This window comes from Phaethon aethereus (assembly GCF_964289735.1).
Source record: "Phaethon aethereus genome assembly, chromosome: Z".
NCBI lineage: Eukaryota > Metazoa > Chordata > Aves > Phaethontiformes > Phaethontidae > Phaethon > Phaethon aethereus.
Genome location: NC_138577.1, coordinates 4,111,823 through 4,135,318, shown reverse-complemented (window position 1 = coordinate 4,135,318; position 23,496 = coordinate 4,111,823). Strand labels below are relative to the sequence as shown.

The 23,496-nt window shown below is 51.7% G+C and overlaps 1 protein-coding gene across 2 annotated transcripts in view; it reads left to right on the top strand.

The window, feature by feature from the left end:
* The window catches only part of LOC309415945 (CBP80/20-dependent translation initiation factor-like), a 114,186-nt gene extending 95,528 nt beyond the window's left edge, over positions 1 to 18,658 (top strand). For both annotated transcript variants that reach the window (XM_082013678.1, XM_082013677.1), the window contains exons 9-11: positions 852 to 1,007; positions 15,826 to 15,879; positions 17,703 to 18,658. In XM_082013678.1, the coding sequence (XP_081869804.1) occupies positions 852 to 1,007; positions 15,826 to 15,879; positions 17,703 to 17,918 (426 nt within the window). In that variant the 3' untranslated portion in view covers positions 17,919 to 18,658. The remainder of the gene's footprint in view (positions 1 to 851; positions 1,008 to 15,825; positions 15,880 to 17,702) is intronic.
* The last annotated feature ends 4,838 nt before the right edge of the window (positions 18,659 to 23,496 follow it).

Genomic DNA, 23,496 nt, shown 5'->3' with positions numbered 1-23,496 from the left:
GCGATGCACTCTCTTGTGCCGTCCTCTAGAAAGGTTTTTATTTGCTTTTCTATGTTGTCCCTTGCTCTTTACCACACGCTCCCAACACACACATCCCTTTTCATATCCTGCCTTTGGGCAAACCCCTTTTTTTCTCCCCAGCTGGAGGACTGATGGGGACGCAGCTATCTCCCTGCACGCTTCCTCCTGATGTTGCTCCATAAATCACGTCATTCGGATAATCCTTGGTCATGGCAACCATCAGCTCAGGAGCAGGGTGACCTTTTAATGCCAAGCCCAGGCTGCCCTGATCTTCTTCTGGTCGGGCAGGGAGCCAGTCTCTGCCGTAATTTTGTGAGACCTCAGGGAGCAGACAGGCCATTAGGATGCCCCTGGCCAGACACTGGGTCTGTTGAAGATACTGGAATGAACGGGCTGAGCAGGTCCACCTGGGCCACCAAGCCCGGAACGGCCACCAGCATTCATTGTGTTTCCCCTGCATTTCATTTAACCTCTTTGTTGCGGCTTTTATTCGATCTTGGTTGTGTATGTGGAAAAAAGTCCCTGTGTCTGTCCGAGGGGGAGGGCAGGGCACGGGGGACGCCGTCTCTAGCGCAAGCCATGACAGTTATTGCAGGGGTTGGTGATATTTCTACAGTACCTGCTTTCTGGTGGCTTTGCTGTGTTGAAATTCCAGCCACTCTGCGTGCGTTGAGTAATCTCCCCGCTGTTACTAAAGAGTCAGTCTGTCTGTCTTCCTCCCCCCACCCTGAGTTTCAATTTCCTCCTAATTCTCTCTCTAGACAGCCGTTGCCTCTCCCATGGCGATGCGGTTTTGCTGATGCAGCCTGTTGTCTCTGTCCCTCTTGCAGAAGGATTTCACCATGCGGGAGGAGTTGCAGCAGCGGGACGTGGAGCGTTGGCTGGGGTTCATCACCTTTCTCTGCGAAGTCTTCGGCACCATGAGGAGCAGCACCGGAGAGCCCTTTCGAGTCCTTGTCTGCCCCATTTATACCTGCCTCAGGGAGGTAAATGCCTTCAGAGTTTGTCCTTCTCTGTCTGCGGGCCGAGCCGTTGCGTTGCAGTGCTGAGGTGCCCATGTTTCGTAGGTATTTGCTTGATGATGCCTAGAGGTTTGCTTTGCCAGCATCTATACTTCTCACCCCAAACGCACCTACATCTGCAGGGATGCTTGGATTTTCCTGCATGTTGTGTTTCTGCTAATTAAAAGCACGTGCTCCAAGCAAGACACCTTTGTCCAAGGGTTTGCAAAGCCCAACAGTTGGGATTTCAAACCCAACGTTTGAGTTTGCAAATCCCAACGTTGCGAAAGTCCCCACCAAAGGGTCTTGGAAAGCTTCTTAAAAGCAGGTGAAGCCACCTGAATAGGTGAGGTGGACTGAGGGGAGGAAAGAGGGAGAGAGATGAGATCCCATACGTCCTTACTCCCCACCTAGTGCAGCAGAAACCCAGCCCTGCCACCAGGATTGGGGACATTTCAGAACCTGAGCTCCTGAGCTGCCCGTGGTTCAGGGTGGTGGCAGAAATCTGGGTGAGGACAAACAGAAAAGGCAACTCAAGTGTTAATGTTCAACAGAGTGGGAGAGGGCTTTCCCCCATCCTGTTTTAAAGATGGTTTTGTCTTCTGCTGCTGTCTGTAGAAGGCTTTCTCAGAAAAACCTGCCTCGTCGCCCAGGGTTAGAGCTGTGAATCTCAAATTGTCACTAGTGCTTCTTGTCGGGCCGTAAATAACTTGCTGCAAAATAAGTTATCTGCTAGACCTTGGGCAAGGAAACTGCCAGTGATGACTTTTTTACACGCATGGGAAGTTTTCCCTGAATGCAAACACATCATAAAGATTCTGTCTTTGCAGTAATACTGTGGGTAGAGTTCACAGACGGTGACTGTAGCGGTGAGAAAGAGTCCGGGCATCATGACGAGGCACACACATCCAGAGGAGGAGGTGGGAGAGAGATGCTAAGAATAGCCTAACTTCCCCAAAATGTCTGCCCACAGTGGTATGTGTCACCTTATGGGGAAGATCTTGGCGTCTAGCAAAGTCCCCGTTCCCCTCAGCTTCCCATCACAGTCGTGACACAACCCAGCCCTGATTCTGCCAGGATTTTTCCCTGCCCACTCCTGTCTGCCCTTGCTGTGCCGTCACAGTCCCTCTTGTCACCTTGCTGGTACGTGGGGACAGGGTGGCGATCTAGAGGTCCACGGAAGGACATGAATTTCACATGTCAGCGATATTTTTTGCTACAGGGCAACTCCATAAAAAGCCTTTACTAATTATATCGAGACGTCATGCAGAAATTTGCTTCTTAAAACTACATCTCTCTGTTCCTTAGCAGGACAGCTCTGTCCCCATGGTGGGGTTTGTCAGAGAAGGCGACTCTTAGCTTAGCTGACATGGGTGACCCTGAGTCTTCCAGCTCTCCTGCCCCAAAATGAGTGATCTGTGACTGATCGCTCTGCAGGGTTGTGATCTCGATTCACGCCATTGCTCTTCGATGGCTCTGGGCTGGGTTTTTGTCTTGCTGCTGTTTCTTGCCGCTGTCAGCTAATCCTGTCGCATGGGACAAACCCAGGAGAACAGGACCATCTCTTTGTCAGCAGTGATAGGTGCCAGGCTCTGAGGTGGTTGCCAGAACAAAAGCCAGACTGTAGACACAGCCGAGGAGGTGGTAGTGAGCTCTTCCAGCTGCACCCAGGAGAGGACAGGGACATTTGTGCAGGCTGGCCCTGCCGGGTGCTCCACGAGATGGTGGGAACTTCATAGTAGTACAGGGTGCTCATCCCTTGGTGAACTTCATGAAGCACGTGCAGTGGGTTGGTGTCCCAGGGCAGGAGGGGATGTCACCATGGCCCAGCCGGTTTAGGACCTCCACTTGCCTTGGGACAGGTTCACAAGGTGTAGTAGAGCTCATCATGGTTTTTTTCCCCTTCCTGCTGATCAGCACATACGTCCCCATGTGCAGTCTCAGCCCCTCGCCCATAACTCCTTCCTCCTTGGGCATCCCCCAGCAGAGCCCCTCCGTGCTCCCTCTGCCTCCATCCACCCATCCTTTGATGGATAAATCATTTTCAGAGGCGAGATAACATCTCTCCCTCTGCCTGTCCTTTCAGCTCCTCTTCCTTTTTAGTTTCTCTGTCTTTTTTTTTTTTTCCTTTTTCCCTTTTCCTTTATAGGTTAGGCAGACTCAGCCAAAGGTCAGCGAGGGAGTGAGCAAGAGGAAGGGGAAAGTTGCCTGATGACTGAGGCAGGAACATCTCTTCCCTTCCCCCTGTAAAGCTTCCTCTCTTCAGCTCCTTTCCTTCCCCCCCCAGTAAAAGCTTATTAAACGCCATCATTAATTGTGGAGCTGGGCTGGGTGGGAGGAAGCAAGGATGGCAGCAAGGACATCAGTGCTGGGTAGTCCAGTGAGGAGAATCTGGGGACGTGGCTGGGACATCGGGTGGCAACGCCAGTGTTATTTATTGAGCGGTGTGGATGGGTTGGTTTTGTGGGCTGGAAAAAAAAAAATTGAAAGAGAAGTTCATTTCAGGCGAGGCTGGAGTGATAAATGCTGGGATTTGCTGGTTAATCGAACGAATGTTCATCACTGTCCTTGGGGACACAGGCTGTGTTTTGATGTCAGCCATGGGAACCGGTGTTTAATCATGGCAAAGGAAATTTGGGTCAGAGCTGCCGCCTCGCCCGGGCAGTGTTTCGGGAGCCAAGGGAGTGGCTGTGCCCCTTGGCACAAACGTGGCTGACACCAAGCTCCTGTCTCTGTGCCCATCGCCTGAGCACCCTGTTTGGGGCGGGGGGAGAAGGAAGGGTCTACCACCACGTCCAACATGGTGACTGCATCTTCCAGGAGCTGGATTGCCAAAGAATCAAAAAGTTTAATTTCCAGAACCATTCTGAAGGTTTGGGCTGAGATTTGTGCAGGCGGAGGGTGTCTTCACAACAAGGTTGGTCTAGGTCAGCGTTGGGATTTTAGGCAAAGAGATGGTTTGCCAAGAGAACTAAAAGGTGGGTCCAGCTCTCATTAAAATTGGTTTGATGAAGGACAGTGAGTTTGGGTGGTGCTTTGGATTAAAACACTTTTTTTTTCTTGGAATAGTACATAGTTGAAGTTGGAGAAGGGAAATGGGATACCCAAGCCCAGCCCATAGATCGGCATTGCAGATGGCTGAGGGAAAGGAGGGATTTTTATGGCAACCAGAGGAGAGCCCCTTGCAGATGAGAAGCAGAGGATTATTGCAGCCGTCAAATCTGGGGAGCTTGGGAAAAAAATAACAAAGCAGAGAAGTTAAATAGAAATGAAAGAAAGAGCTTTCCTCCTATTCTTCCCTCGGAGCTTCAGGGAATCGAGGGCGAGCTGGACGAGGGCGTTGTTCCCAGGGAAGGGCTTTCCCTGGGGATGGTTGCACTGCAGCTGGGGCACCGCGGGCTTGGCCCTTGCGTGCTTCCAGCCCTTGCTGTCCTTACATGGGACCAGTGGTGGCATCTTCCAGGACCACGTTCCTCCTCTATTATCCTCCTAGGCTTTTGTCTAGCTCAGTCAAAACACTTTTAGCATTTTTAGGAAATTTTCCTGGCTCCCACACTTGATGGTCTAAGCAAGAGGGATGTTCCACTGTCTTCTCCCAGCCCTACAGCCATGTGCTCTCAACCCTGGCCTCATTTTAATTCTCACAACCATGCCAAATTTGTCCCTGTACGTCTCCTTCTGCCCCTCCAGGATGGTGGGGAATGAACATGCTGACATCTGTGCTGCCCTGAAGCCTCTGCCCCAAGCCCAAACACCAAGGACTACATTCAGCCCCACTCCAACAATACTTCATGTTGCACATCCCCCCCAAACCAACTAAAACCAGGACAACAACCAAGAGACTTTGGTTCTTGCAGCCTGGCCATATTTCTTCTTTTCCATGGCCTTTGGCAGAGTCAGCAAAATGTAGAATATGGGTTAAGACCAGGGACCAGCAAATGTCAGCTGAGCCATCAGTGGGGCAGGAACACTCCAGAGCCCGGTGCCTGGTGCAACAAGTGCCCCATGGCTACTGAAGACGTAGAGATAATAACTCGTATTATTTGCCATCTGTTGTTCACTGATTATCACCACTTTTGCTTTTCTTAGCTCTTTCCTAAGCATGGTTGGAGCTGGCTGTTCTTCATCCAGCTCTGTGCTGCCCATGTCTGCTTGTGTGTCAGTGGGGTTGATGTGGACCAACCCAGCTTGCTGCCCTCCCTGCTTCATCGCCTGGTGCTGCTGGGGAGGAGAAGCATTAGGACTGGGTCCTGAGGGACCTGGCCCAGCTCTTGGTGACCATCACCCTGAGGTCTGCAGGGAAGGAAGGAACTTAGCCACGTTGGAGCCATGGTCATGCTCTACAGCAGGCAGGACAGATGAGTGGTGTTGGGAGGTTTGGCTCCTCTTGTGTCTCGATCTCATCCTCAGCGGATGTTGTTGGCACGCCAAACCAGGAGGTGCCTCTGGGCCTGGGAGCTGCCACCTTCCTGCCAACCCTCTGCCAGGAGGAGCCGCTTCCAGCCAAGGTGGTTGGTGTCGAGTGCTGCTTTGGATGCATTTGTTTATTTTTATGACGCCATTCAGCAGTCAGACGTGGCTTTACAGCCAGGTAACCTGAGCAGTTGCCTACGGCAGCAGAGCAAGGAGGTGGAAAAACTGGCTTGCGGGACCTAAAGCTCGAGAAGATGCCAGGTGGCGATGTCACTGTGGTCCCCTCAAGGCATCTTGCTGGTTGGAGTCCCACAGGGGCAAGCAACAATGGGTGGGCTTTGCCCCCTCTCACCCCCATAATAACCATATCCCACCCCTTACCCTTGTCCCCAAGATCTTCTGTGCAGGGCTTGTTTCTTATTGAATGTTTAAGGTTCCTCTTGACTCCTTCCTCCAGCCTCTGGATGGCAGCTCCTTGAGCACATAGAGTTGTCCCCGCAACTTGGTGTCATCTACAAACTTCACAAGAGCGTGCTCCTCACCTCCTCCAGGTCATGGATAAGGGTGCTAAACAGGACAAGTCCCAGGACAGACCCCTCAGTACTCCCCATCACTGGCCTCCAGGCAGAATTGGGTTGTAACCCAACAGCCACAACCCTGTGAGCCCAGCGATCCAACCAGTCTTTTTTACCCCTCTGGTTGTCCACCCACGATGTCCTAGCTTGGATACAAGGGTATTAGATTCCAGGAGTGACAGGGAGCAGCCTTGTTGCGGCACCATCCCACTCTCAGCACCCACGGGTACATCGGATGGGTCTGTTGGGGCAAGTTCAGAGTAAACTCTGGGAAGCAGCTCGTCACAGAGAGACTAATTAAACCGCAGAACTCCTTCGTGCAGGAGGCGGTGGCTGCAGGACCGATTCACAGAGGTCCCTCCAGCTTGAGGGAGTTATTGTTGGTGCTCTGGGGGTATCACCCTGAGCATCACCACCCTTAAGGGAGATGTGGGCATTGACCTGACCCAAGACAGATGCTTTTATGGTCTTATTACCAACCCTGGAGCCTGAGGGCAGCGCCCAGGAGCGGTGAATCAGCCCCACAGAGGCCGTGGGGAGCAGACCCGGCCGGCTGGCAGCAGGCAGGACAGTTGCTCCTCTGCAGGAGCTGTCTCCTACCTCCAGTCTGGTTGGCAGAGACAGTCCCATTTCAGCATCGTTTAAAATCCTGGCACGCTCCCATCGCTTCCCTGCCTTGGTACACGCTGCTAACTGAAAGCCTCGGGGGGGTGGTGCAGGGAGGATAAATACTCCCTTTCTAATTGCCTTTCCCCCACGTCTGAGTCTGCGGTGCAGCGTGTAGACGGGTATCCACTCCCCTCCCTTCTCTTAGTGCCTGTTATCTCCTGGGGCCATGCTGTGTAATTTAGCAAAATATTCTAACACGGTAATTAACGTCTGAACTTCAAGAGGGCACTGCCTTTTCACTGTCTCCTTCAGAGGAAGAGAGAGGAAAACCTTCCCAGCTGCAGTCAGATGAGCAGGGAGGGTGATGCTGTTTGGAAAAGAAAATTGTATCTTTTAACATGGGGGGCTTTTTTGTTGGGTTTTTTTTTTAATCACTCTCCCTTTTTAAAAAGCATCAGCCTTTTGAGTTAAAAAAGGGTCTTTGACAGTATAATGAGATGCTAGGATTTTTAAAATTATGCTCCTAGTCAGAGAATGAGACGGAATTTTTCCTCTATCGAATGAGCAAAGGCACCAAGGGGGCCAGATCCTGACCCCGCGCCAGCTTTCCACCCAGGTGACTCCATAGGGCCAGATGTGACCGGAGGAAGTCAGTCAGTCCTCTATGAAGAAGGGGACTTACTTCCTCATAAAAGTCCCCTTCTAGTTCGCCCCATCTGGTTCTGCAAAAATCAGTGGTTTGGTCTCCAGTCTGGCGGGACTGGGACAAACTGGGAAGTGGTTTGTAGGGGTAGAGGATGGAGGAGGGATGAGGGATGCAGGCATGGGAGGGAAGGGATGCGAGAGAAAGAGGAGACTGGGGGTCAGGGACACGGGAAGGAAGGAGAAATGGGGAGAGCGAGCAAGTGGGGTGTATCGTGGGAATCCAGAAGAGGAGGTCTGAAGAGCTGGGAGAAAAATCTGGGATTTGGAGCGAGCGGGGTACACTGCTGTGTGGGGTGATGCGGACCTTCAGAGCCGTGGCAGGAGGTAGCGTGCGGGAGCGGGGGTCTGCAAAGGGACGGGCGCAGGTCTGTCTGCGGGAGCACGCTCCCGGCAGGGATGGATGTCCCCGTGCCTCTGCGGCCATCGTGCACTAAATAAAGAAATAGCCGTGGAAGAAGCTCCCGTGCAAGCAGAAGCTGTAGCTGCGCTGGCAAAAACCCTCCTGTGAATGCACCTTGTATGGGCAAAAAAAAAAATTCCCTTTCATCAGCATCATTTCAGTCAAAGGGCAGGGTTAAGGTGAAGGAGGCCGCGTGTTGTTTGGGAGTGAATGAGGACAGACCAAAATGAGGAGGGCTGCGCGATGCCTTTGAGCCCAGCTTAACTCTGTTGAGTATTTTATGTGCAGGAATATACATTCTTGGAAAGCTACGGGACTCGTTTAGTCCCAGCATTAAAACCGTAATGGCATATTTTAAATAGGGGAGGGGAAGTGCCACCCTTGTTTCTCTGGGACCCATGGAAGAAGGCAGAGGAAGCAATTAGGGCAGATAAAGAAATGAAGCTAGATACCATCTCACAGGATGGTCCCTCCTCCTCGCGTGGCTTTGTTTCTCTCCTTCGCCCTTCGTACCAGGCATTGTTAGTTCCCAAAAACCCTTTCAATGGGATGTAAACACAACTATTTGCGTCTGCCGCCATGCGCTCTCTCCCTCCGCAGAGCGTCCGGCGAGCCAGGGTGGAGCCCGTCGCAATCAAGCGCGATGGTCTTGCCGCTGTTTCTTTCCATGTTTTGTGTTTCCTCGGGACCCTTGGGATGAGATCACATCCTCCTCTCCCAGGGTTATTATGTCGTCAGCCGGGCAGGATGAAGCCGGCCGTCTGGGTGGCTCGGTCTCCCCGCGCGCGCAGACTGGGTGGCTCTGTCTGTCTCGCCCATCTTTGGGTCCTGAAGGTCCATCTCCAGCCAGGGGATGTGTAACCACCAGGCTACTGTTGGACTGCAGTGTCTGGCTCGATGAGTGACCAGATTTTCTTCATCACTGTCTCCAGTAATTGCCTCTTAATGGTTTCCATCTTCGCAGGAATCCCTTCTGCTGTTCCAGATCTGGGGAGAGAGAGTCAGGTTTCATGGTTTCCCTTGTCTACAGTGGAAAGGAGTAGGAGGAGTTTCCCACGACTGGGTACAGGGTTTTGTTCCTCTGGCCTTAATTCAATTCGCTGTTAAGTATCTCTGAGTTCCTCAGGAGCCTGACAAGGAGGATAACCAACATTTTGGTTTATTCAATGCAATAAACAAACTAATCATCTCGTCTTACCATCCTCCCTGGCAGTCCTGGTTGGGTAATAGGAGAACAGAAGTCTCCTCCTCAGCTGAGAGCATCACATCACTGTAAAAGGAGTAGGTGCCACCAAACAAACTCCTTCAAGTTGTCCAAAATACGTTTTGGAAAGTGCCTCCTATGGACACAGCTCTCAACGCAGCCATGCCGGCGTGAACAGCTCCAGCCCAGAGCTCCTTCCTGCCGTGCCACCTCCTCTGGGCAGCTGCCTGTGGGACCAGCCGTGACCCGTGCTGGTGGTCTCTTCCTGATGGAGCAGCACGAGTTGCTGGCAGCATGTTCTCACCCAGGCTGACACCAGGCCACCCTGGTCAGGGAACTGGGAAGAGGCACCCCTCCATGAAATGCCTGGGCTGGTGGCACCTTGTGCATCTTCAGTGGGCTTGAAGACTTCACCAGATCCCCGGAGAGGCATGAGCAGAAGGCCGTGCGGAGAGAAACACCATTGTTAGTGGGTGCAGCGTGACACAGCCTGCCTCTCCCAGCTCAGCTGGGTTTTTGGAGCCCAACAGATAATGTTTTGGAGCACGGCAGAGCCTGTGCCTCGTGCAGAGATCGGCACAGGCAGCTCCATAAAGGAAAGGTTTTCCCCAAAACTTTGTGTTTGGGCAACCTCAGCATCAAACAGATGAGCAGAGGAGATGCCACTTATGCCTGTGGACTTCTAAGGGGCTTCTGTTTCCACGTGCTCACTTGTTTCTTCTCAGAAGGGTCTCACCTGACTTCCCTAGCTCCCAAGGTATGCCCAGAGAGGGACTCAGTACCCCTTTAGGGAGGGTGGCACTGGCACAGCTTGTTGGTGGATGCAGAACCAGCCCAGCTGACCTTCTGATGCCCTGGGCCGAGGAGCTGATACTTCTAATGGGAGCAGATTGTAGGAATCCTGAAACTGGCCTTGCTGGTGGAGTGTTTTGTAATTACTCATCCCCCACACCCTCATTTGTACTTTGTATTTTCCCCAGTCTTGGCTGTTTTCACCACCCCGTGCCTTGTGACAGTATGAAAAGTGGAGTTGTAGCAACTGCTTGTAGCTCAGAGAAGTGCGTGACTCTGCCCATGCACAGCAGCCGAGCAGTCCCATGGATCTTATCTCTGGCATCTTCCTTAAAGACTTGCGACAGATAAAGGGCCGCTGGAAAAGCAGAAAATTGCTATTGCTGTCTTTCCGTGGAGAGCCTGTGAAGCGCAGCAGAACCAGCTTGTGCTGCTGGGAGGACCCATCTATCAGACCATGGGGTTTCCAGGAGGTTTTTGGGGCAGGAGTTCCCCAACTGGTCCATTAGGCTACCAAGAGTGCGTGCAGAGCCGTGTCAGCAGGACGGCACACCCTGCGCCTTAACAGCGCTCCCGCTTGTAGGGGATGATCATAAAACCACGGAATGGTTTGGGTGGGAAGGGACCTTTCAAGGCCATCTAGTCCAGCCCCCCTGCAGTGAGCAGGGACATCTGCAACTAGAGCAGGTTGCTCAGAGCCCCGTCCAGCCTGACCTGGGATGTTTCCAGGGATGGGGCATCGACCACCTCTCGGGGTGACCTGGGCCAGGGTTTCACCACCCTCAGTGTGAAACATTTCTTCCTTAGATCTAGTCTGAATCTGCCCTCTTTTAGTTTAAAACAGTCACCCCTTGTCCTGTTGCCACAGGCCCTGCTAAAAAGTCTGTCCCCATCTTTCTTATAAGCCTCCTTGTAAGGGGGTGTCCGTGACAATCCTGACCACAGAGCTGGAACGGATCCATCTTATTGAGGACAAAGTCCACCATGGCCCTTCCCAAGGGCTCCTCTGGTTAAAAACAGGACTGGGAAGCACCATCTCTCCTGCACCCTTTCAAGTACAGTATGTTCATTCTGCTTCAGTTCCAAGTGGCACAAGTAGCTGTTTTTTTCCTTCTTCCTAATCGAAACGTGTCTCCGTTTTCACCCGTTGCCTCGTTTTACACCAGTGTGCTGGCTGCTACACCTGGATGATGCATTTGCAACACGTTGGTTCTTCTGCGGTCGTGGTCCACGCTCCCCAGGGGGAATACGAGCAGGCACCTCCTCGTGACCTACGCGTTAGATGAAAAGCATACCTGTGGGCAGGGACCGCAGAGCGGTGGCGAGGCTGGAGCCTCACGCCCGAGGCTTGTCTAGATGTCCTTGCGTGTTGCCATCTGGATGGGTGAACCTGAGATGCCCGTTGGAGAGCCGGGGCAAGCGGCATGTGGGCTGCGGGCAGTCCAGCTTTCACTTGGTCTCAAAGACTTCCCAACCTCTCCATGGCTCTGGGTGGAGAGCCCTATTTTCAAGCTTTCTGCACTTTCACACTGGAGTCATCACCAAAGCATCAGAAAACACTGCATGCTAAGAGGTAGTTTGTGACAAGCGTTGCTTATACGTCATTTTGCAAGCGATATCATACACAATAATTAGTACTGTGCCTTGCAGGAGAAATATCATTGCAGCTGGAAACGGTAATGTATGCGTTGGGCTGCTCCCACTCCATCTCCTGGGGAGAATTGCTGAAGAACACAGTTAAACCTGCACGGTTTGGTGATAAGGGACGGTGGGGCAGGTTCTCCAGTCCTGCTCGTGGCGTGGGCACCCCTGAGAATACCAAGTAAGCACTTTAGCTTCTCAGCAGGCCACATGATCTCAGAAAGCAGATAATAAACCCAAATATTCGTGGGTATGTGAATCCCATCAGCTTGGCTCTCTGGTTTGCTCTGCTGGTCTGCACCACATTCATGTGCACCCATCTCTGTTTGGGAGGACCAAGCTGGCTCTCTCTGTGATGAAGCACAGCTGCAGTTTTGGGACTTTTTGCCCCTTCACCTGCAGTTACATGCCCACCCCATGGGGCTCATGACGCTTACCTCTGCAAAGATGTAAAGAGCAGGTTTGGAGGGCGCAGAGGCCGGGGAGACTGGTCCCAGTAGCCTGCCACAGAAACCAGTTGCACTCAAGAGCCTCCCTGCGAGGCGCTGCAGCTCCTCCGGCACATGCAGCACTTCCAGCAGCAGCCCCTACAATTTATTTTGGGTTGCTCATGAAAATGTTTGGCACCCGGAGCTCACCCGCGCACGCTGACCTCGCAGAAGACCTTGCCCGGTGCTCCGTCTCTCAGCAGGACACAAAAATTTGGAAGAGGAGGAGCCCGATACCTTCCACCAGTCTGCAAAGCTGCTAGTCCAGCACCAGAAACAAAAGTGAGAAGCCTTTCGCAACCGAGGTTGGGTATTATATGACTGGCCGGGCAGATTCTGGCATGCAGCCTCCTCTCTTAGGAAATCAAGCAGACTCTTTGTCTGCTTTCCAGCAGGAACTGCTGCTTTCATTGCCCGATACGGGGGAAACCGGCTGGAGAGCAAAGGGAAGCTTTTCTCGCAGACAGCCCCAGCCTCCGGGCGATGATTACAGGTTAAACCGAGAAGCGTGTGAGTCTCGGCTCACCTGCCCTGTTGTCTGCCTCGCGCTCCTTTTTCAACTCCCTCGTCCACGTTCATCAGCCGGTTTGAACCGTGTGGGAACCTGGTGGAGAGGGATGGGATGGTGCCCATGGTGGCATTTGGGCAGAGGCACGCAGCAGGGAGGAGCGGTTATAAATAGATAGCTAAATAATAATTCCAGTGTGGGAGTGCTAATGTAATGGGTATAGCGTATTTAGGTTAAAATGTTTTAAGTAAATATGAATTAGATTGCAAACAATGAATGCGATTGGTTGAGTTCAGGTTTATGGTCACGCAAGCGCCGGTACTTCGGGGTTGTGATTTCCCTGGAGCACTCAAAGTCTTCGCACCATTTTTTCTTGCAGTGCCATCAGGGCTGACGCGGGGGTCAAAGAGCTTTGGGAAACGCTGTGTTCTTGCTGAAGCACCCACCCTGCTGCTTTGGGGTGCCTGGTGCTCGCGTGGGGCAGCTGTGGGTGGGGATGAAGCACCCTTTGAGAAATACATGGAAGATGTCACCGGTGGGTGAGGACGTCGATGGCGGGACCCCAGGCAGCACGGTCCTTGCAGTGCAACCCTTGCTGTCAGCCTTCAGCAGCAGTTCAGTGCCCATGCCAGGCTAGGGAGAGCAAATCGGGCTCCTTGATCTCCTCCTGTCCCAGCACGCAGGGGTCAGCAGCAGATAGCTGGTGCCTACACCCCAGGGAAGCTCCAGAGCCCCCCTCCAGCAGGCTAGAAACATAGTTATGATCAGGAACATGCAGAGGAACGGTGACATCTTTCTGATCCTCTTGGCTTTGGACTGTTTCACTGATGCAGGTGGCTGACAACCATCTGCGGGCATGGACTTGGACTCTGGTTCCCAGATGGCCAGCAGATCTGCCTGCTGGGCCCTGCTCTGCTGCGCAGGGCCATGCCTGGGTTTGGTGAGCAGATTGTGGGCCTCCCCAACCCACATATCACAGGCAGAGGTTGAACTGCGGCCCTTGGGACTGGTATCTCTTGGTGCTTCAGTGGAGCAGTGGAGCAGATGGTACCTGGATGGACGAGGTGGAGCACGTGGTGCCTTGATGGAGCAGTGGAGCACATGGTGCCTCAGTGGACAAGATGGAGCACATGCATTCTCCTTGTTCAGCCAAGTCACCTCAGATGAGGTCCAGGAGGGCAGCGTGGAGGTAGAAGGTGCCTGCCCAAGTCTGGGGGTAGGATGTAGTCTCTATTTTATCATAGGTAGGTAAGACTATTCCTCATTAGCCAAATATCCAAGCACTTGTCAGTGACATCTTCATCCTCACAACCACCTGTTGGGACACAAGCGTGTCCCAACTCTGTGGGTGGGCAGCTGGGGCAAGGAAAGCCCAAGTGAAGTTACAGCCTTTCCCTGACCACGTATCCCTGGCAGAGAGCAGGATCATCGAGGAGACCACGGCAGAGGAAGGGCTGGAATTGGGCCACCATAGGTCCTTCCTAATCAATCCTAACTCCGCTTTTCTTGCTTTAATTTTCAGGCTATGCTCCTCACTAAAGAATAGCAAAAATAGGAAAGATGAGTATAATATTTAATTTGCATCCCTGCTTCATGCCTAAATACCCCAGAACTTAATTTCTGGACTACTGCCTGTTTATATTTGTCCCTAATGGATTTTTTTTTTCTTGTTGTTAGGTTTAAAATGATCTCAAGGGTTTTTTTGCAGCGAATCTGTGAACTGTTTGTGAGAATTTATCTCAGAGCATGCGGCTTGGGCTTAACTAACATTTTCCAAACAACTCAGCAGAAAGATAAACTGGGGGGGGCTGTTGCATGTCTTCAAAACTCTGGCTGAACCTTTGGCTAGTGCGAGATAAAAACCGATGGACCGCATGCTCATCGAGATGTTGTAAACATCGTCTTCAGAGCAAACAAACTGCTGTCTGCTGAAAACAGAAGAGGGTGAAGACAAAACTTTGAGACCAATGATAATTCCTTGAATTACCTCCTTTTTTCCTATTTTCCAGCAGTGGAGCCAGTAAACAAATAGGCATTTATTTGTTAAGGAAAGGAAACATGAAAAAATGAGAGTGGGAAGGAGAGATGATAAGGCTGAGAATCAGAATTGTGATTTTAACTAAAGGATGTGACTTTGCAGCACATTTAGTTACGCTGAGCATTTTTTATATGGGCAGTTTTAAATAGTCCAACCACTTTTCCAAAGTTTGCCTTTCCCTGATGCATTTCAGATACTAATGAAGCCAGTTTTCCCAATTTTTCTCCTTTTTCTCAGTGTTTAGTGCATGCACCCAGCTCCCCACTGCACACAGGGATTAGCCCAGGGCCAGCAGGGCTTGTTCAACACAAGGTGGAGTGAAAGTGGCCGTAGCTTCAAGTGTTGCCAGCACTTGTAATTTTATCAGCCACCTCGTGGTACGCTGTTTTTCATAGCGCTCCAGCTCGCTTTGTTGACTGATTGAGAATCTCAGTATTTTATCTACTTGAAAAACAACTAGAACAACTGCGCTTTCTCTTGTGGTTTTAGCAAAATACTTTGAAATGGCATCTTTGTGCGCGTGACAAAGTCACAAAGATGAAAACAAAGAAAAACGGATATTTTTGATCTGGTTTCGAGGGGCCTTGCTCATGGTTTCAAGGTTTGTGGGGTGGGACGTGCTGAGCTCCTACGCTTTGCCATTGCCGGGTAAAGCCGTTGACCCTCGCTGCATGCCCTGAGCCTGAACCAAGAAGAGCATCTTCCTTCGCCATCCCATGCCGTGCACAGCGACGTTTTGGATCTCTCTCGAAAGTGGCTCGTGCTTACGAGCTCGTGTTTGTAACGCAAAGTCCGTGGAAGGCAGAGGGGGGTTGGCATTGGTGCACCTAAAACACCATAGTTTCGCTGCAACCCATTGCGCTTGCACCGCTATATAATCAGTCTAGAAGGAGACGTATTAATTACAGTGTATTGGATGTAACGCTTTCCCATCAGGTAATTTTGTGGCTGTTAGAAGTGTCCCCACAGGGACGGAGAGGTTGGGTGGTGGGTGGCTGCAGAGCCCTTCCCTTCCAAACAGCCGCTCCCAGGGCTGTGCTGCTCGGTTGTTGTCGCCTGATGATGGTATTTAGTCGCTGTGTGTGTGAAACGAGTGCGTTTTCTCATTGCCTGCCGTGGCATAAAAAAAAGCAATGTAACCTAAATAAAATTTATTTTGAAAGTTGTTAATCCAAGTTCTCTATATTCTGCTCTGCTTGCTCGCTCTCAGCAGCGGATACGCTGGTGATACCCTTCACCCTGCATTTTGTCACTGTTTATCTTAATTTTTTGTGTTGATAATCTCTCTCCTCCCCTATTTCTGATTTTCTGTGCTTTCCTCCTGGAAGTGGCAAAAGCCAAGCTGGACGGAGCGATGGAAGGAAGGTCGTAAGGGAGGAGGAGGAGGGGGTCGTGCATTTCTCACCGCCTCTCTCTTCTCTCTTTTGCAGTTGTTGCAATCTCAGGATGTGAAGGAAGACGCTGTGCTTTGCTGCTCCATGGAGGTAGGGAAGCACCTGCACCACCCGCCCCCGTCCTCATTGCTTTGGCCCTTCTGTCCTTGGCTATGCATGTCTCAGGCAGCTACTAGATGTTTCCAGACACAAAGAGCCGTGTTGTCTCTTTGCATTATAGAATCATGGAATCATAGAACGGTTTGGGTGGGAAGGGACCTTTCAAGGGCATCCAGTCCAACCTCCTGCAGTGAGCAGGGACATCTGCAACCAGAGCAGGGTGCTCAGAGCCCCGTCCAGCCTGACCTGGGATGTTTCCAGGCATGGGGCATCCACCACCTCTCGGGGCAACCTGGGCCAGGAGTTCCAGGGGTTCACCACCCTCAGTGTGAAAAATTTCTTCCTTAAATCTAGTCTGAATCTGCCCTCTCTTCGTTTAAAACCATCACCCCTTGTCCTGTTGCAACAGGCCCTGCTAAAAAGCCTGTCCCCATCTTTCTCCTCAGCCCCTCTCAGCCCTGGCAGCTGCAGTAAGGTCTCCCCGGAGCCTTCTCTGCTCCAGGCTGAACCCCTCCCAGCTCTCCCAGCCTGTCCTCCCAGCAGAGGGGTTCCAGCCCTCGGAGCGTTGCTGGGGCCTCCTCTGGCCCCACTCCAGCAGGTCCATGTCTCTCCTGTGCCGAGGGCTCCAGAGCTGGACGCAGCCCTGCAGGGGGGTCTCCCCAGAGCGGAGGAGATAAAAGACATCACCGTGAGACAAGAGATGACCCTCGAGTCTCTTATCACTGGACTTTTGATGCATGCGAATGGATGCAAAAAGTTTGGTAGCTGGGGTTCCATCACAAAATTCTATTATCCTGGTTCCTTCAAATCTCACCTTGCATTTATTTTTTAAGCACAAACACACCTGTATTGGAGCAAAAGCTGCCCCGTGGCTCGCATGGCGGGAGGTTTGCTGTGCTCAGCAGCAGCTTTGCTGAGAAATGCTGGTACAAATATGTCAGAGTTTTATTAGTTTCACGTTTGGGAAGCGATTGGCCTGTGGGGATGGATGCTTTCCTCGCAGAGAGCACTTGAAATTGCAGCCTGAATGGTTGAAACTCAGCAAAGCGACAGGCAACCGAGGAGGAGTATTTGAATTTTTAAGGTTAGGACTTTGGGGAGCTCTGCGTTCAAGCCCCACAAGTCTTCCGTGATGGTGGACTCGTTGCTCTCCGCTCCAAGCTTGGACCTTCTCCTCTGTGGGACCATCTGGGGCTTATACTGCTCCACGGAGGCTCTCCGAGGAGTAATTGTTTTAAAAAACCCTTGGCTGTCCTTAGCGAAGCGGCACGACGGGTATAAATGCAGATCTCGGCAGGGAGGATTTGTTATGCATACAGGAGGGCTCTGCTTATTCCGATTAATGACTGGGAGTCGCTGGCAGCTGTGAATCAGCGAGTAAATGAAGGGCCAGGTAGAAGGCAGGAATACCACATCACAGCCTGCACTTTGTTTTGACAATAGCAGGATTTTTAGGTGGGATTCATTTTCTTTTTTTTTTTTTTTTTTTTTTCCAAAAGCAATCCAGCCTTGCCTCCTTTGAAGTCAGTGGGAGCCGAACCGTTCGCTCCTCCAGCAGCCCGGCGCGGATGCTTTTGAAAACCTCGCCCTTCACGGTCGGCTCTTGGAGCTTGCTGCCGGGTGGTTTTGGTTTTCAAAAGCCACAACGCCCTTAACCTTGCCTGCCCGCCCCGCCGCATCGAGCAGGGGAGGGGTGGAGGGTGTCTACGAAAGCCAGCACAGTTTTTTAATATCACAGAATCGTAGAATATCTCAAGTTGGAAGGGACCCCTAAGGATCAGTATGCCATGGTTGACCTCCTCTTCTCCCGACAGCTGCAGAGCACCGGCCGGCTGCTGGAGGAGCAGCTGCCCGAGATGATGACGGAGCTGTTGGCGATAGCACGCGACAAGATGCTGTGTCCCTCCGAGTCCATGCTGACGCGGTCCCTGCTGCTGGAGGTCATCGAGCTGCACGCCAACAACTGGAACCCCCTGACGCCCACCATCACGCAGTACTACAACAAGACCATCCAGAAACTGACGGCTTGAGGGGCAGGGCAAGGTGGGGTGGGAAGGGACGAGAAGAAGACATGCACCTTGACGGGATCCGGCGAGAGCTTTTCCCATTTAAATCCCCCAGCAGACCAAACCCCAGCATGCTCGAGAATACGTTCGTGGGGTGGGGAGGGAGAAGCATGTTTCTTTTTCAGCCGCATCGCCAAGTGCCACCCCTCTTCCTCGCCGTGGTTTTGTTTTAGGGGTTTCTTTTTCTGAACTCATTGCTCAAGCGGCAGCAACGCATCCCGCCGGGTTATTGTTTAGCTTTCGAAAGAAGATGGAGAATTTGGAAAAAAAAAAAAAAAAGAAAGAAAGAAAGAAAAAAAAAAAAATCGAATCCGCGTGGGGGCTAGTATTGTTTTCACGCCGTCCTCCTGCCTTGCCCCGGCCAACTGGCAGGAGACAGCAGGCAGCAGATGTCTCGGGAGGACAAAGCCAGACACACACTACACCAGACGCTCATAATTGATGGCTTTTGTCGAGCGGGGCTTGCGTTAGGTTTTTCCCCCTCCTCTTGTCTTCGACTCTCTGTGTGTGTCCCCCCCCACTCGCCACCCCTTCGAAAGCGGATCGGAGAGTGGGACGACTTTCTTATTTGCACTGGGTTTTCTTTTTCTCGAGCGTTTGTATTTTCTTCTTATTTTATTGTATCATTGAACGGACAATTGCGAGCAGCTCGGAGACGGGGAAAGCAACGCCTTCCCGCGAGCTGACTAGTGGTTTACGTGAAGATGCTGAAGCAGAAGGAGTATTTTAAAGGAGTCCAAAAGCCACTGCAGAAGTAACGTAGCCACCGTCGTCTTGCCAGTAACCTCCTCGATGGATTGAGAAATGTGTCCTCTGAGCTGGGAGCTCTAAGAAACAGGGGATTCTGCGGCTCTTGCTGTTCAAGTCGCCGTTAGCCCTCAGCCACTAATAACCCATTTATTTTTTTTGTAATAATTTTCTTTTGTTTCCATTGAAGGAGTGCTTTATTGTAATTACTGTCATGGTTGTAATTATACATTTAAATCCAGGCCTGTTATAGTCAGGCCTAATAATGTACAGGGCAAGGGAGAAATGAAGGTTTGACATTCTTCTTTGGAGACCGGTAAAGAGAAGACAAGCGAGGTATGGCAAAAAGGAGGCAAACAGAAGAGGCAAAAATAGGAAAAGCCAAAACCAGAGGTTTTGAGCTTGGCATCTTACCAGCTGAATTGGCTATCCAGTGTTTCTAGGTGCGCAGTGTACAGGAGCGGCTCTCTCCCACGGTCGGTGTACGTGGCACCGTGTCCTCGAGGGATGGGTGACGTGTTTGGAGGGAGAGTGTTTGCTCCGGGATCCCCGCGTTGCTCCAGGATCCCCAGGTTGCTCCGTGCTGGAGCATCCCAAGGGAGAGGGCGGCTGTGGGGGGTGATGGCGAGATGCCGCCTGGGCGAGGAGATGCCCGGAGCGGGAGGAGGCTGGTACGGAGGGACGCACCACGCCGTTGCATCGCTCCCCGCATCATGAACAAGACTTGGTGGCCTCCTTATTTGCTTGTCTAGTGATGCTTTTACCTACTAAATCACTTCTGGTGCTTATTGTGGTGAAGCCTAATGGTGCGAGCTGCCCCGTCCTGTCGGCGCAGTGGAAGAAGGGCCAAGGAAGGCACGATGCCGGCAGCCCATCCCTTTTTCTTCCCATTATTCAATGTTCTTTCCTTTCCCGGTGATAAGAAGATGATGCCATGGCGCCGGCACGCACGGACCCCGGACCAGGCAGGCTGGGTCTGAGCTCAGCAGCTGAAACCCATTTTTCCAAGCAAAACACTGATATTCTGGTGGCTTGTAGAGAAGAGAGATTTCACCTCAACCTCTTTGGGTGTGCAGTATGTTCTCGGGTGCCTTATGAATGTGTTGGTCTGTCCGCGATGGGGAGGAAGGTTTTGCTGCAAAATTTAAAAGGCAGAAATTTTCAGCAGAAAATGCATTGCAGGAGATTTGAGTCCTCATGCTGCGGTTTAATATTATTTGAATTTTCATCTGGTTGTCTGCTGATGCGGTGTCTAATCCGCATATGGAGCAAGAGGAGCGAGCTGGAAACGGGAGCTTCAGTTCTCAACGCAGAAGGCAGGAAAGTGATTGCTGGGTGCGCTGGACTTGTCTGGAAAAATTAATTTCTGCTTGGTGGATTTGAGCCGGGGAGCTTCGCGCGGAGACGGCGCCTTGCCTTGGGTCAGCTTCGTTAGTAGCAATAGGGTTTGATAGTATTAATGAGCAGCTGAACTTGATTAAGGCGGCAAAGCCCATCAGTATTATAAGGCTCAGGGTTGCGCCCGTTGCTCTTGGATTTGCCTGCTCCCGGATTTTTCGGGGAGCGGAGGAAAAGGGGATTTAACACCCATCGCAGCACACCCAGGCACAGCATCAGTCTTCTGGGAGAAACCTGAAAACCAGTTTTGTCTTGTTTGTCTTTTTTTAATGAGCAGGAAAGTCCTGTACGGGGGCACAGCCTGATGGGTCACGGTGCCAGAGATCGAGACCACCGCTCCGGACCCTGCAGCTTCTCTTTTCCCCTTCCACCAGAATTTGCTCTGGGCTTATAGTGAAAGAAGAAAAAACGAAAAGACAAACTCAAAGGAACTGGAAATTTTGCTTCTAAAAACCTGAATTTTCACCCATCAGGAGGCATTCAGAGGCGAAGTGTAAAGTCACGTGGCCGTATTTCTGCTTAAGCATTTCCCTAACCCTACCAGCCGTAAGGGTTTATTCAGTTTTGCCATCGGGGTGCAGTCCTGCGAGCCCCACCGACCGGGCTTGGCCCATGACCTTCCCCTCCGGGGATTCTCCCACTGAAGAACATTCACGTGAAATCCGTCATTTTTTAATGTCTTGCCATTTATCTCCGCTATTGACGTACGTTCATCCAGCCATTAACCGCTTTGGTCCGTCAGTCGCTCTGTTGATACGTGAAAATCAAAACGTTGACCAAAAATGGGGTTTTTTCCCCAAAATTACGTGCTGCCAGTGATAGCTTTCTGAAGTCCATCAGTAGGAATCCGGCGGGCACATGGCATCGTTAACCGTGGTACCGTGTTGGGAAAAGGAGGTACCACGAGGTCATTTGATGGGGAGCAGCGCTGGGAAGTTTTTGGGGTTCCTGGTGCGAGCACCTGGGGATGGCGTCACGTATTTTCTTCTTCTCTTTTTTTTTTTTTGTGTCTTTCTTTAGAAACGGTCGCCAAAGAGTGTAATTCTACAACAATTTTTGAAGGTGCGAAGCCGCCGGCTACGTCTCCCCGAATTAGCCAGACTCGCTCTTCGCTGCTCAGTAAAAGTATCCGTGTGGGGTTTTGGTACGTTTTCCCCATGCGGCTACATCAGAAAAGGGGAAAATAACCTCCTCGGGCCAAATACGTGTGGGGCCAAACCTCGGTATAAAGACGTAAAGGCGAGCGTCTGAAGCATCTGCAGAGGAGCGATGCTCTGCACTGCTGCCGTGCCGGTCCCCTCGGACTCCCCGGTGTCTAATTCACCTCATTCCCGGTGAAATTATTTCCAAACTGAAGAGTTTTTGCTACCTGCAAAGTGACTTGCTCGGTTTCCCCATGAGGGATTTCACCCCTGTTTGGAGAAGTCTTACATATATGGATGTGAAACAAAAGTGGGGGAAAAAAGGGAAAAGTAAGTGATTTGCTTCGTTCCCCTCTTCCCCCGAAGGAGATTAATTAGTATCTATTCTTGGCATGATTGATGGCTTTGAAGGAAAACTTGTCAGAATAACTTGTGATTTATTTTCATGCTTATTTTTATAACATCCCTCACTTGGAAGTCTCTCAAAATCTTAAATACGATTTTTCTTTTTTAATTTCCCCACTGGGTATTTTATGGCTTTACACTAATTTTGCTCTTTTTGGTGTTAGCTGTTAGCCAGTCCCGGTGACACTTTCAGTATTTTTTCAGGAGAAATGACACTAAGGGTTGCAAAGTCCGCCGTCGATAGCCAAGGTTGCTGCGGTGTCCTGCAGAACGCGGAGTTGAACGCTAGCGATTCTTTTTTTTTTTTTTTAATGTATTTATTTGCAATTGAAAAAGCGACACTTTTAATTTAATCATATTTGTTAAACTAAGCGCTTTAAAATAAAAAATTGAAAAAAAAAGGAAAAAAAAAGGAAAAAGGTTTTGGGGAGAATAAAGACTAGATATTCATACTAGAGAAAACACAAACTCATCGTTTTCAGCGTTTCAGAGACTGTTAAAACAAGGGAGCTAATAACTCTTTGTGGCAACTCAGTCTTTGTTTATAGAACATCCAGACCCACTGTATGCTATAAAACGCATCATCTGAGTAATAAATGTTTAAAGCTTGACGTTTCCCCATCTCTCTGTGGGTACGCGCTGTCACCGGTGCTGCTCTGGGAGAGCCCTCCCTTCTGTGCGGGGTGGAAGAAAAGGAAGACGCGGGGGGGAAGCCCCCCACGGTGGGGGCTTGGCGATGTAGCAAAGGGGCCGATCCCGCCCTCCGCGGGGACGGCTCAGCCCGCGCTCCCGGCGCCGCGCGGGATCCCGCGCAGTGCCGCGGTCCCTCGCCCCGTCACGTCTGAGGGGGTGAGGACGCAGCCCGTGGGAGCGGTGGTGGATCGGGCCCCTCTCCCGGCTCTGCCGCCGCAGCCGCCCGCTGCCCCGCTCCGGTGACGCGAAGTCTGACAGGCCGGGCGTTAAACGCGTCGAACGCCAACGGCCTTCCCTCCGGCAGGGCTGGGAGAAGCAGCGCGGAGGCCGAAGCGAGCCCGGGGCCATGCAACGCGCGTGGAGGTGGTCGCTCCCGTCAGACCTCCGCCGCCTCCCGGCATCGTTTTCCCGAAGCAGGAACTTCTGACGGGAAAGCTGGGCTAATGAAGCCCAAACGCTTTGTTTAAATGTTATTGCCACAGCAACGTAACATAATGCTTTCTTTGGTGAAAAACTCGGACGCTTTAGGACGGAATGGAACGTTGAAATCTCGGCGTTTCTCTCAAGAGGGGCTCTGTGTTTTTTCCCCGTTACCTCTGTGGCACGACTACGACTGGTGGGACGTGGTTAGCCGGCTTTGATCCGGCGCGGGATGAGGCACCGGCTTAGCGTCCGATCCGCCAAGGCCCTTTGCCGCGCCGCTCACGCCCTCGAAGGCTGCGGCCCCGAGGGGAGCGATGCCTTGGCCAAACCTCCCTCAGAGGGCTCCATCTCGGTGGCCTCTCCTGGGACCATCCATCCCCGAGACCCTGCGCCCGTGGTCAGCGGCGAGGATAGCCAGAGCGACTCGCCGAGAATTACAGGCGGTGTCTGCGTCCCTGGAAATGTTTAAATCATTACATTATAGCCCAAGGATGGGATATATTTTGCAGAAATCTGGCTCTGGGAGCTAATTCTGCGAAGTCCTGAGGCGTGGGATGGACGTAAAGCTGGGCTCAGCAGTCGCGTTTAGGTTGCCACATAAGTCTCGGGCTTTATAATTAGTGACCACAGCGTAGGATCCAAAAGGAAGAGGCCGTATGGTCTGGTGCGTTGCGGTTTTACTATCGCCGTTCTTGTTGCACCCAAAGCATTAACCATTTAGGCTCCGCATCGCA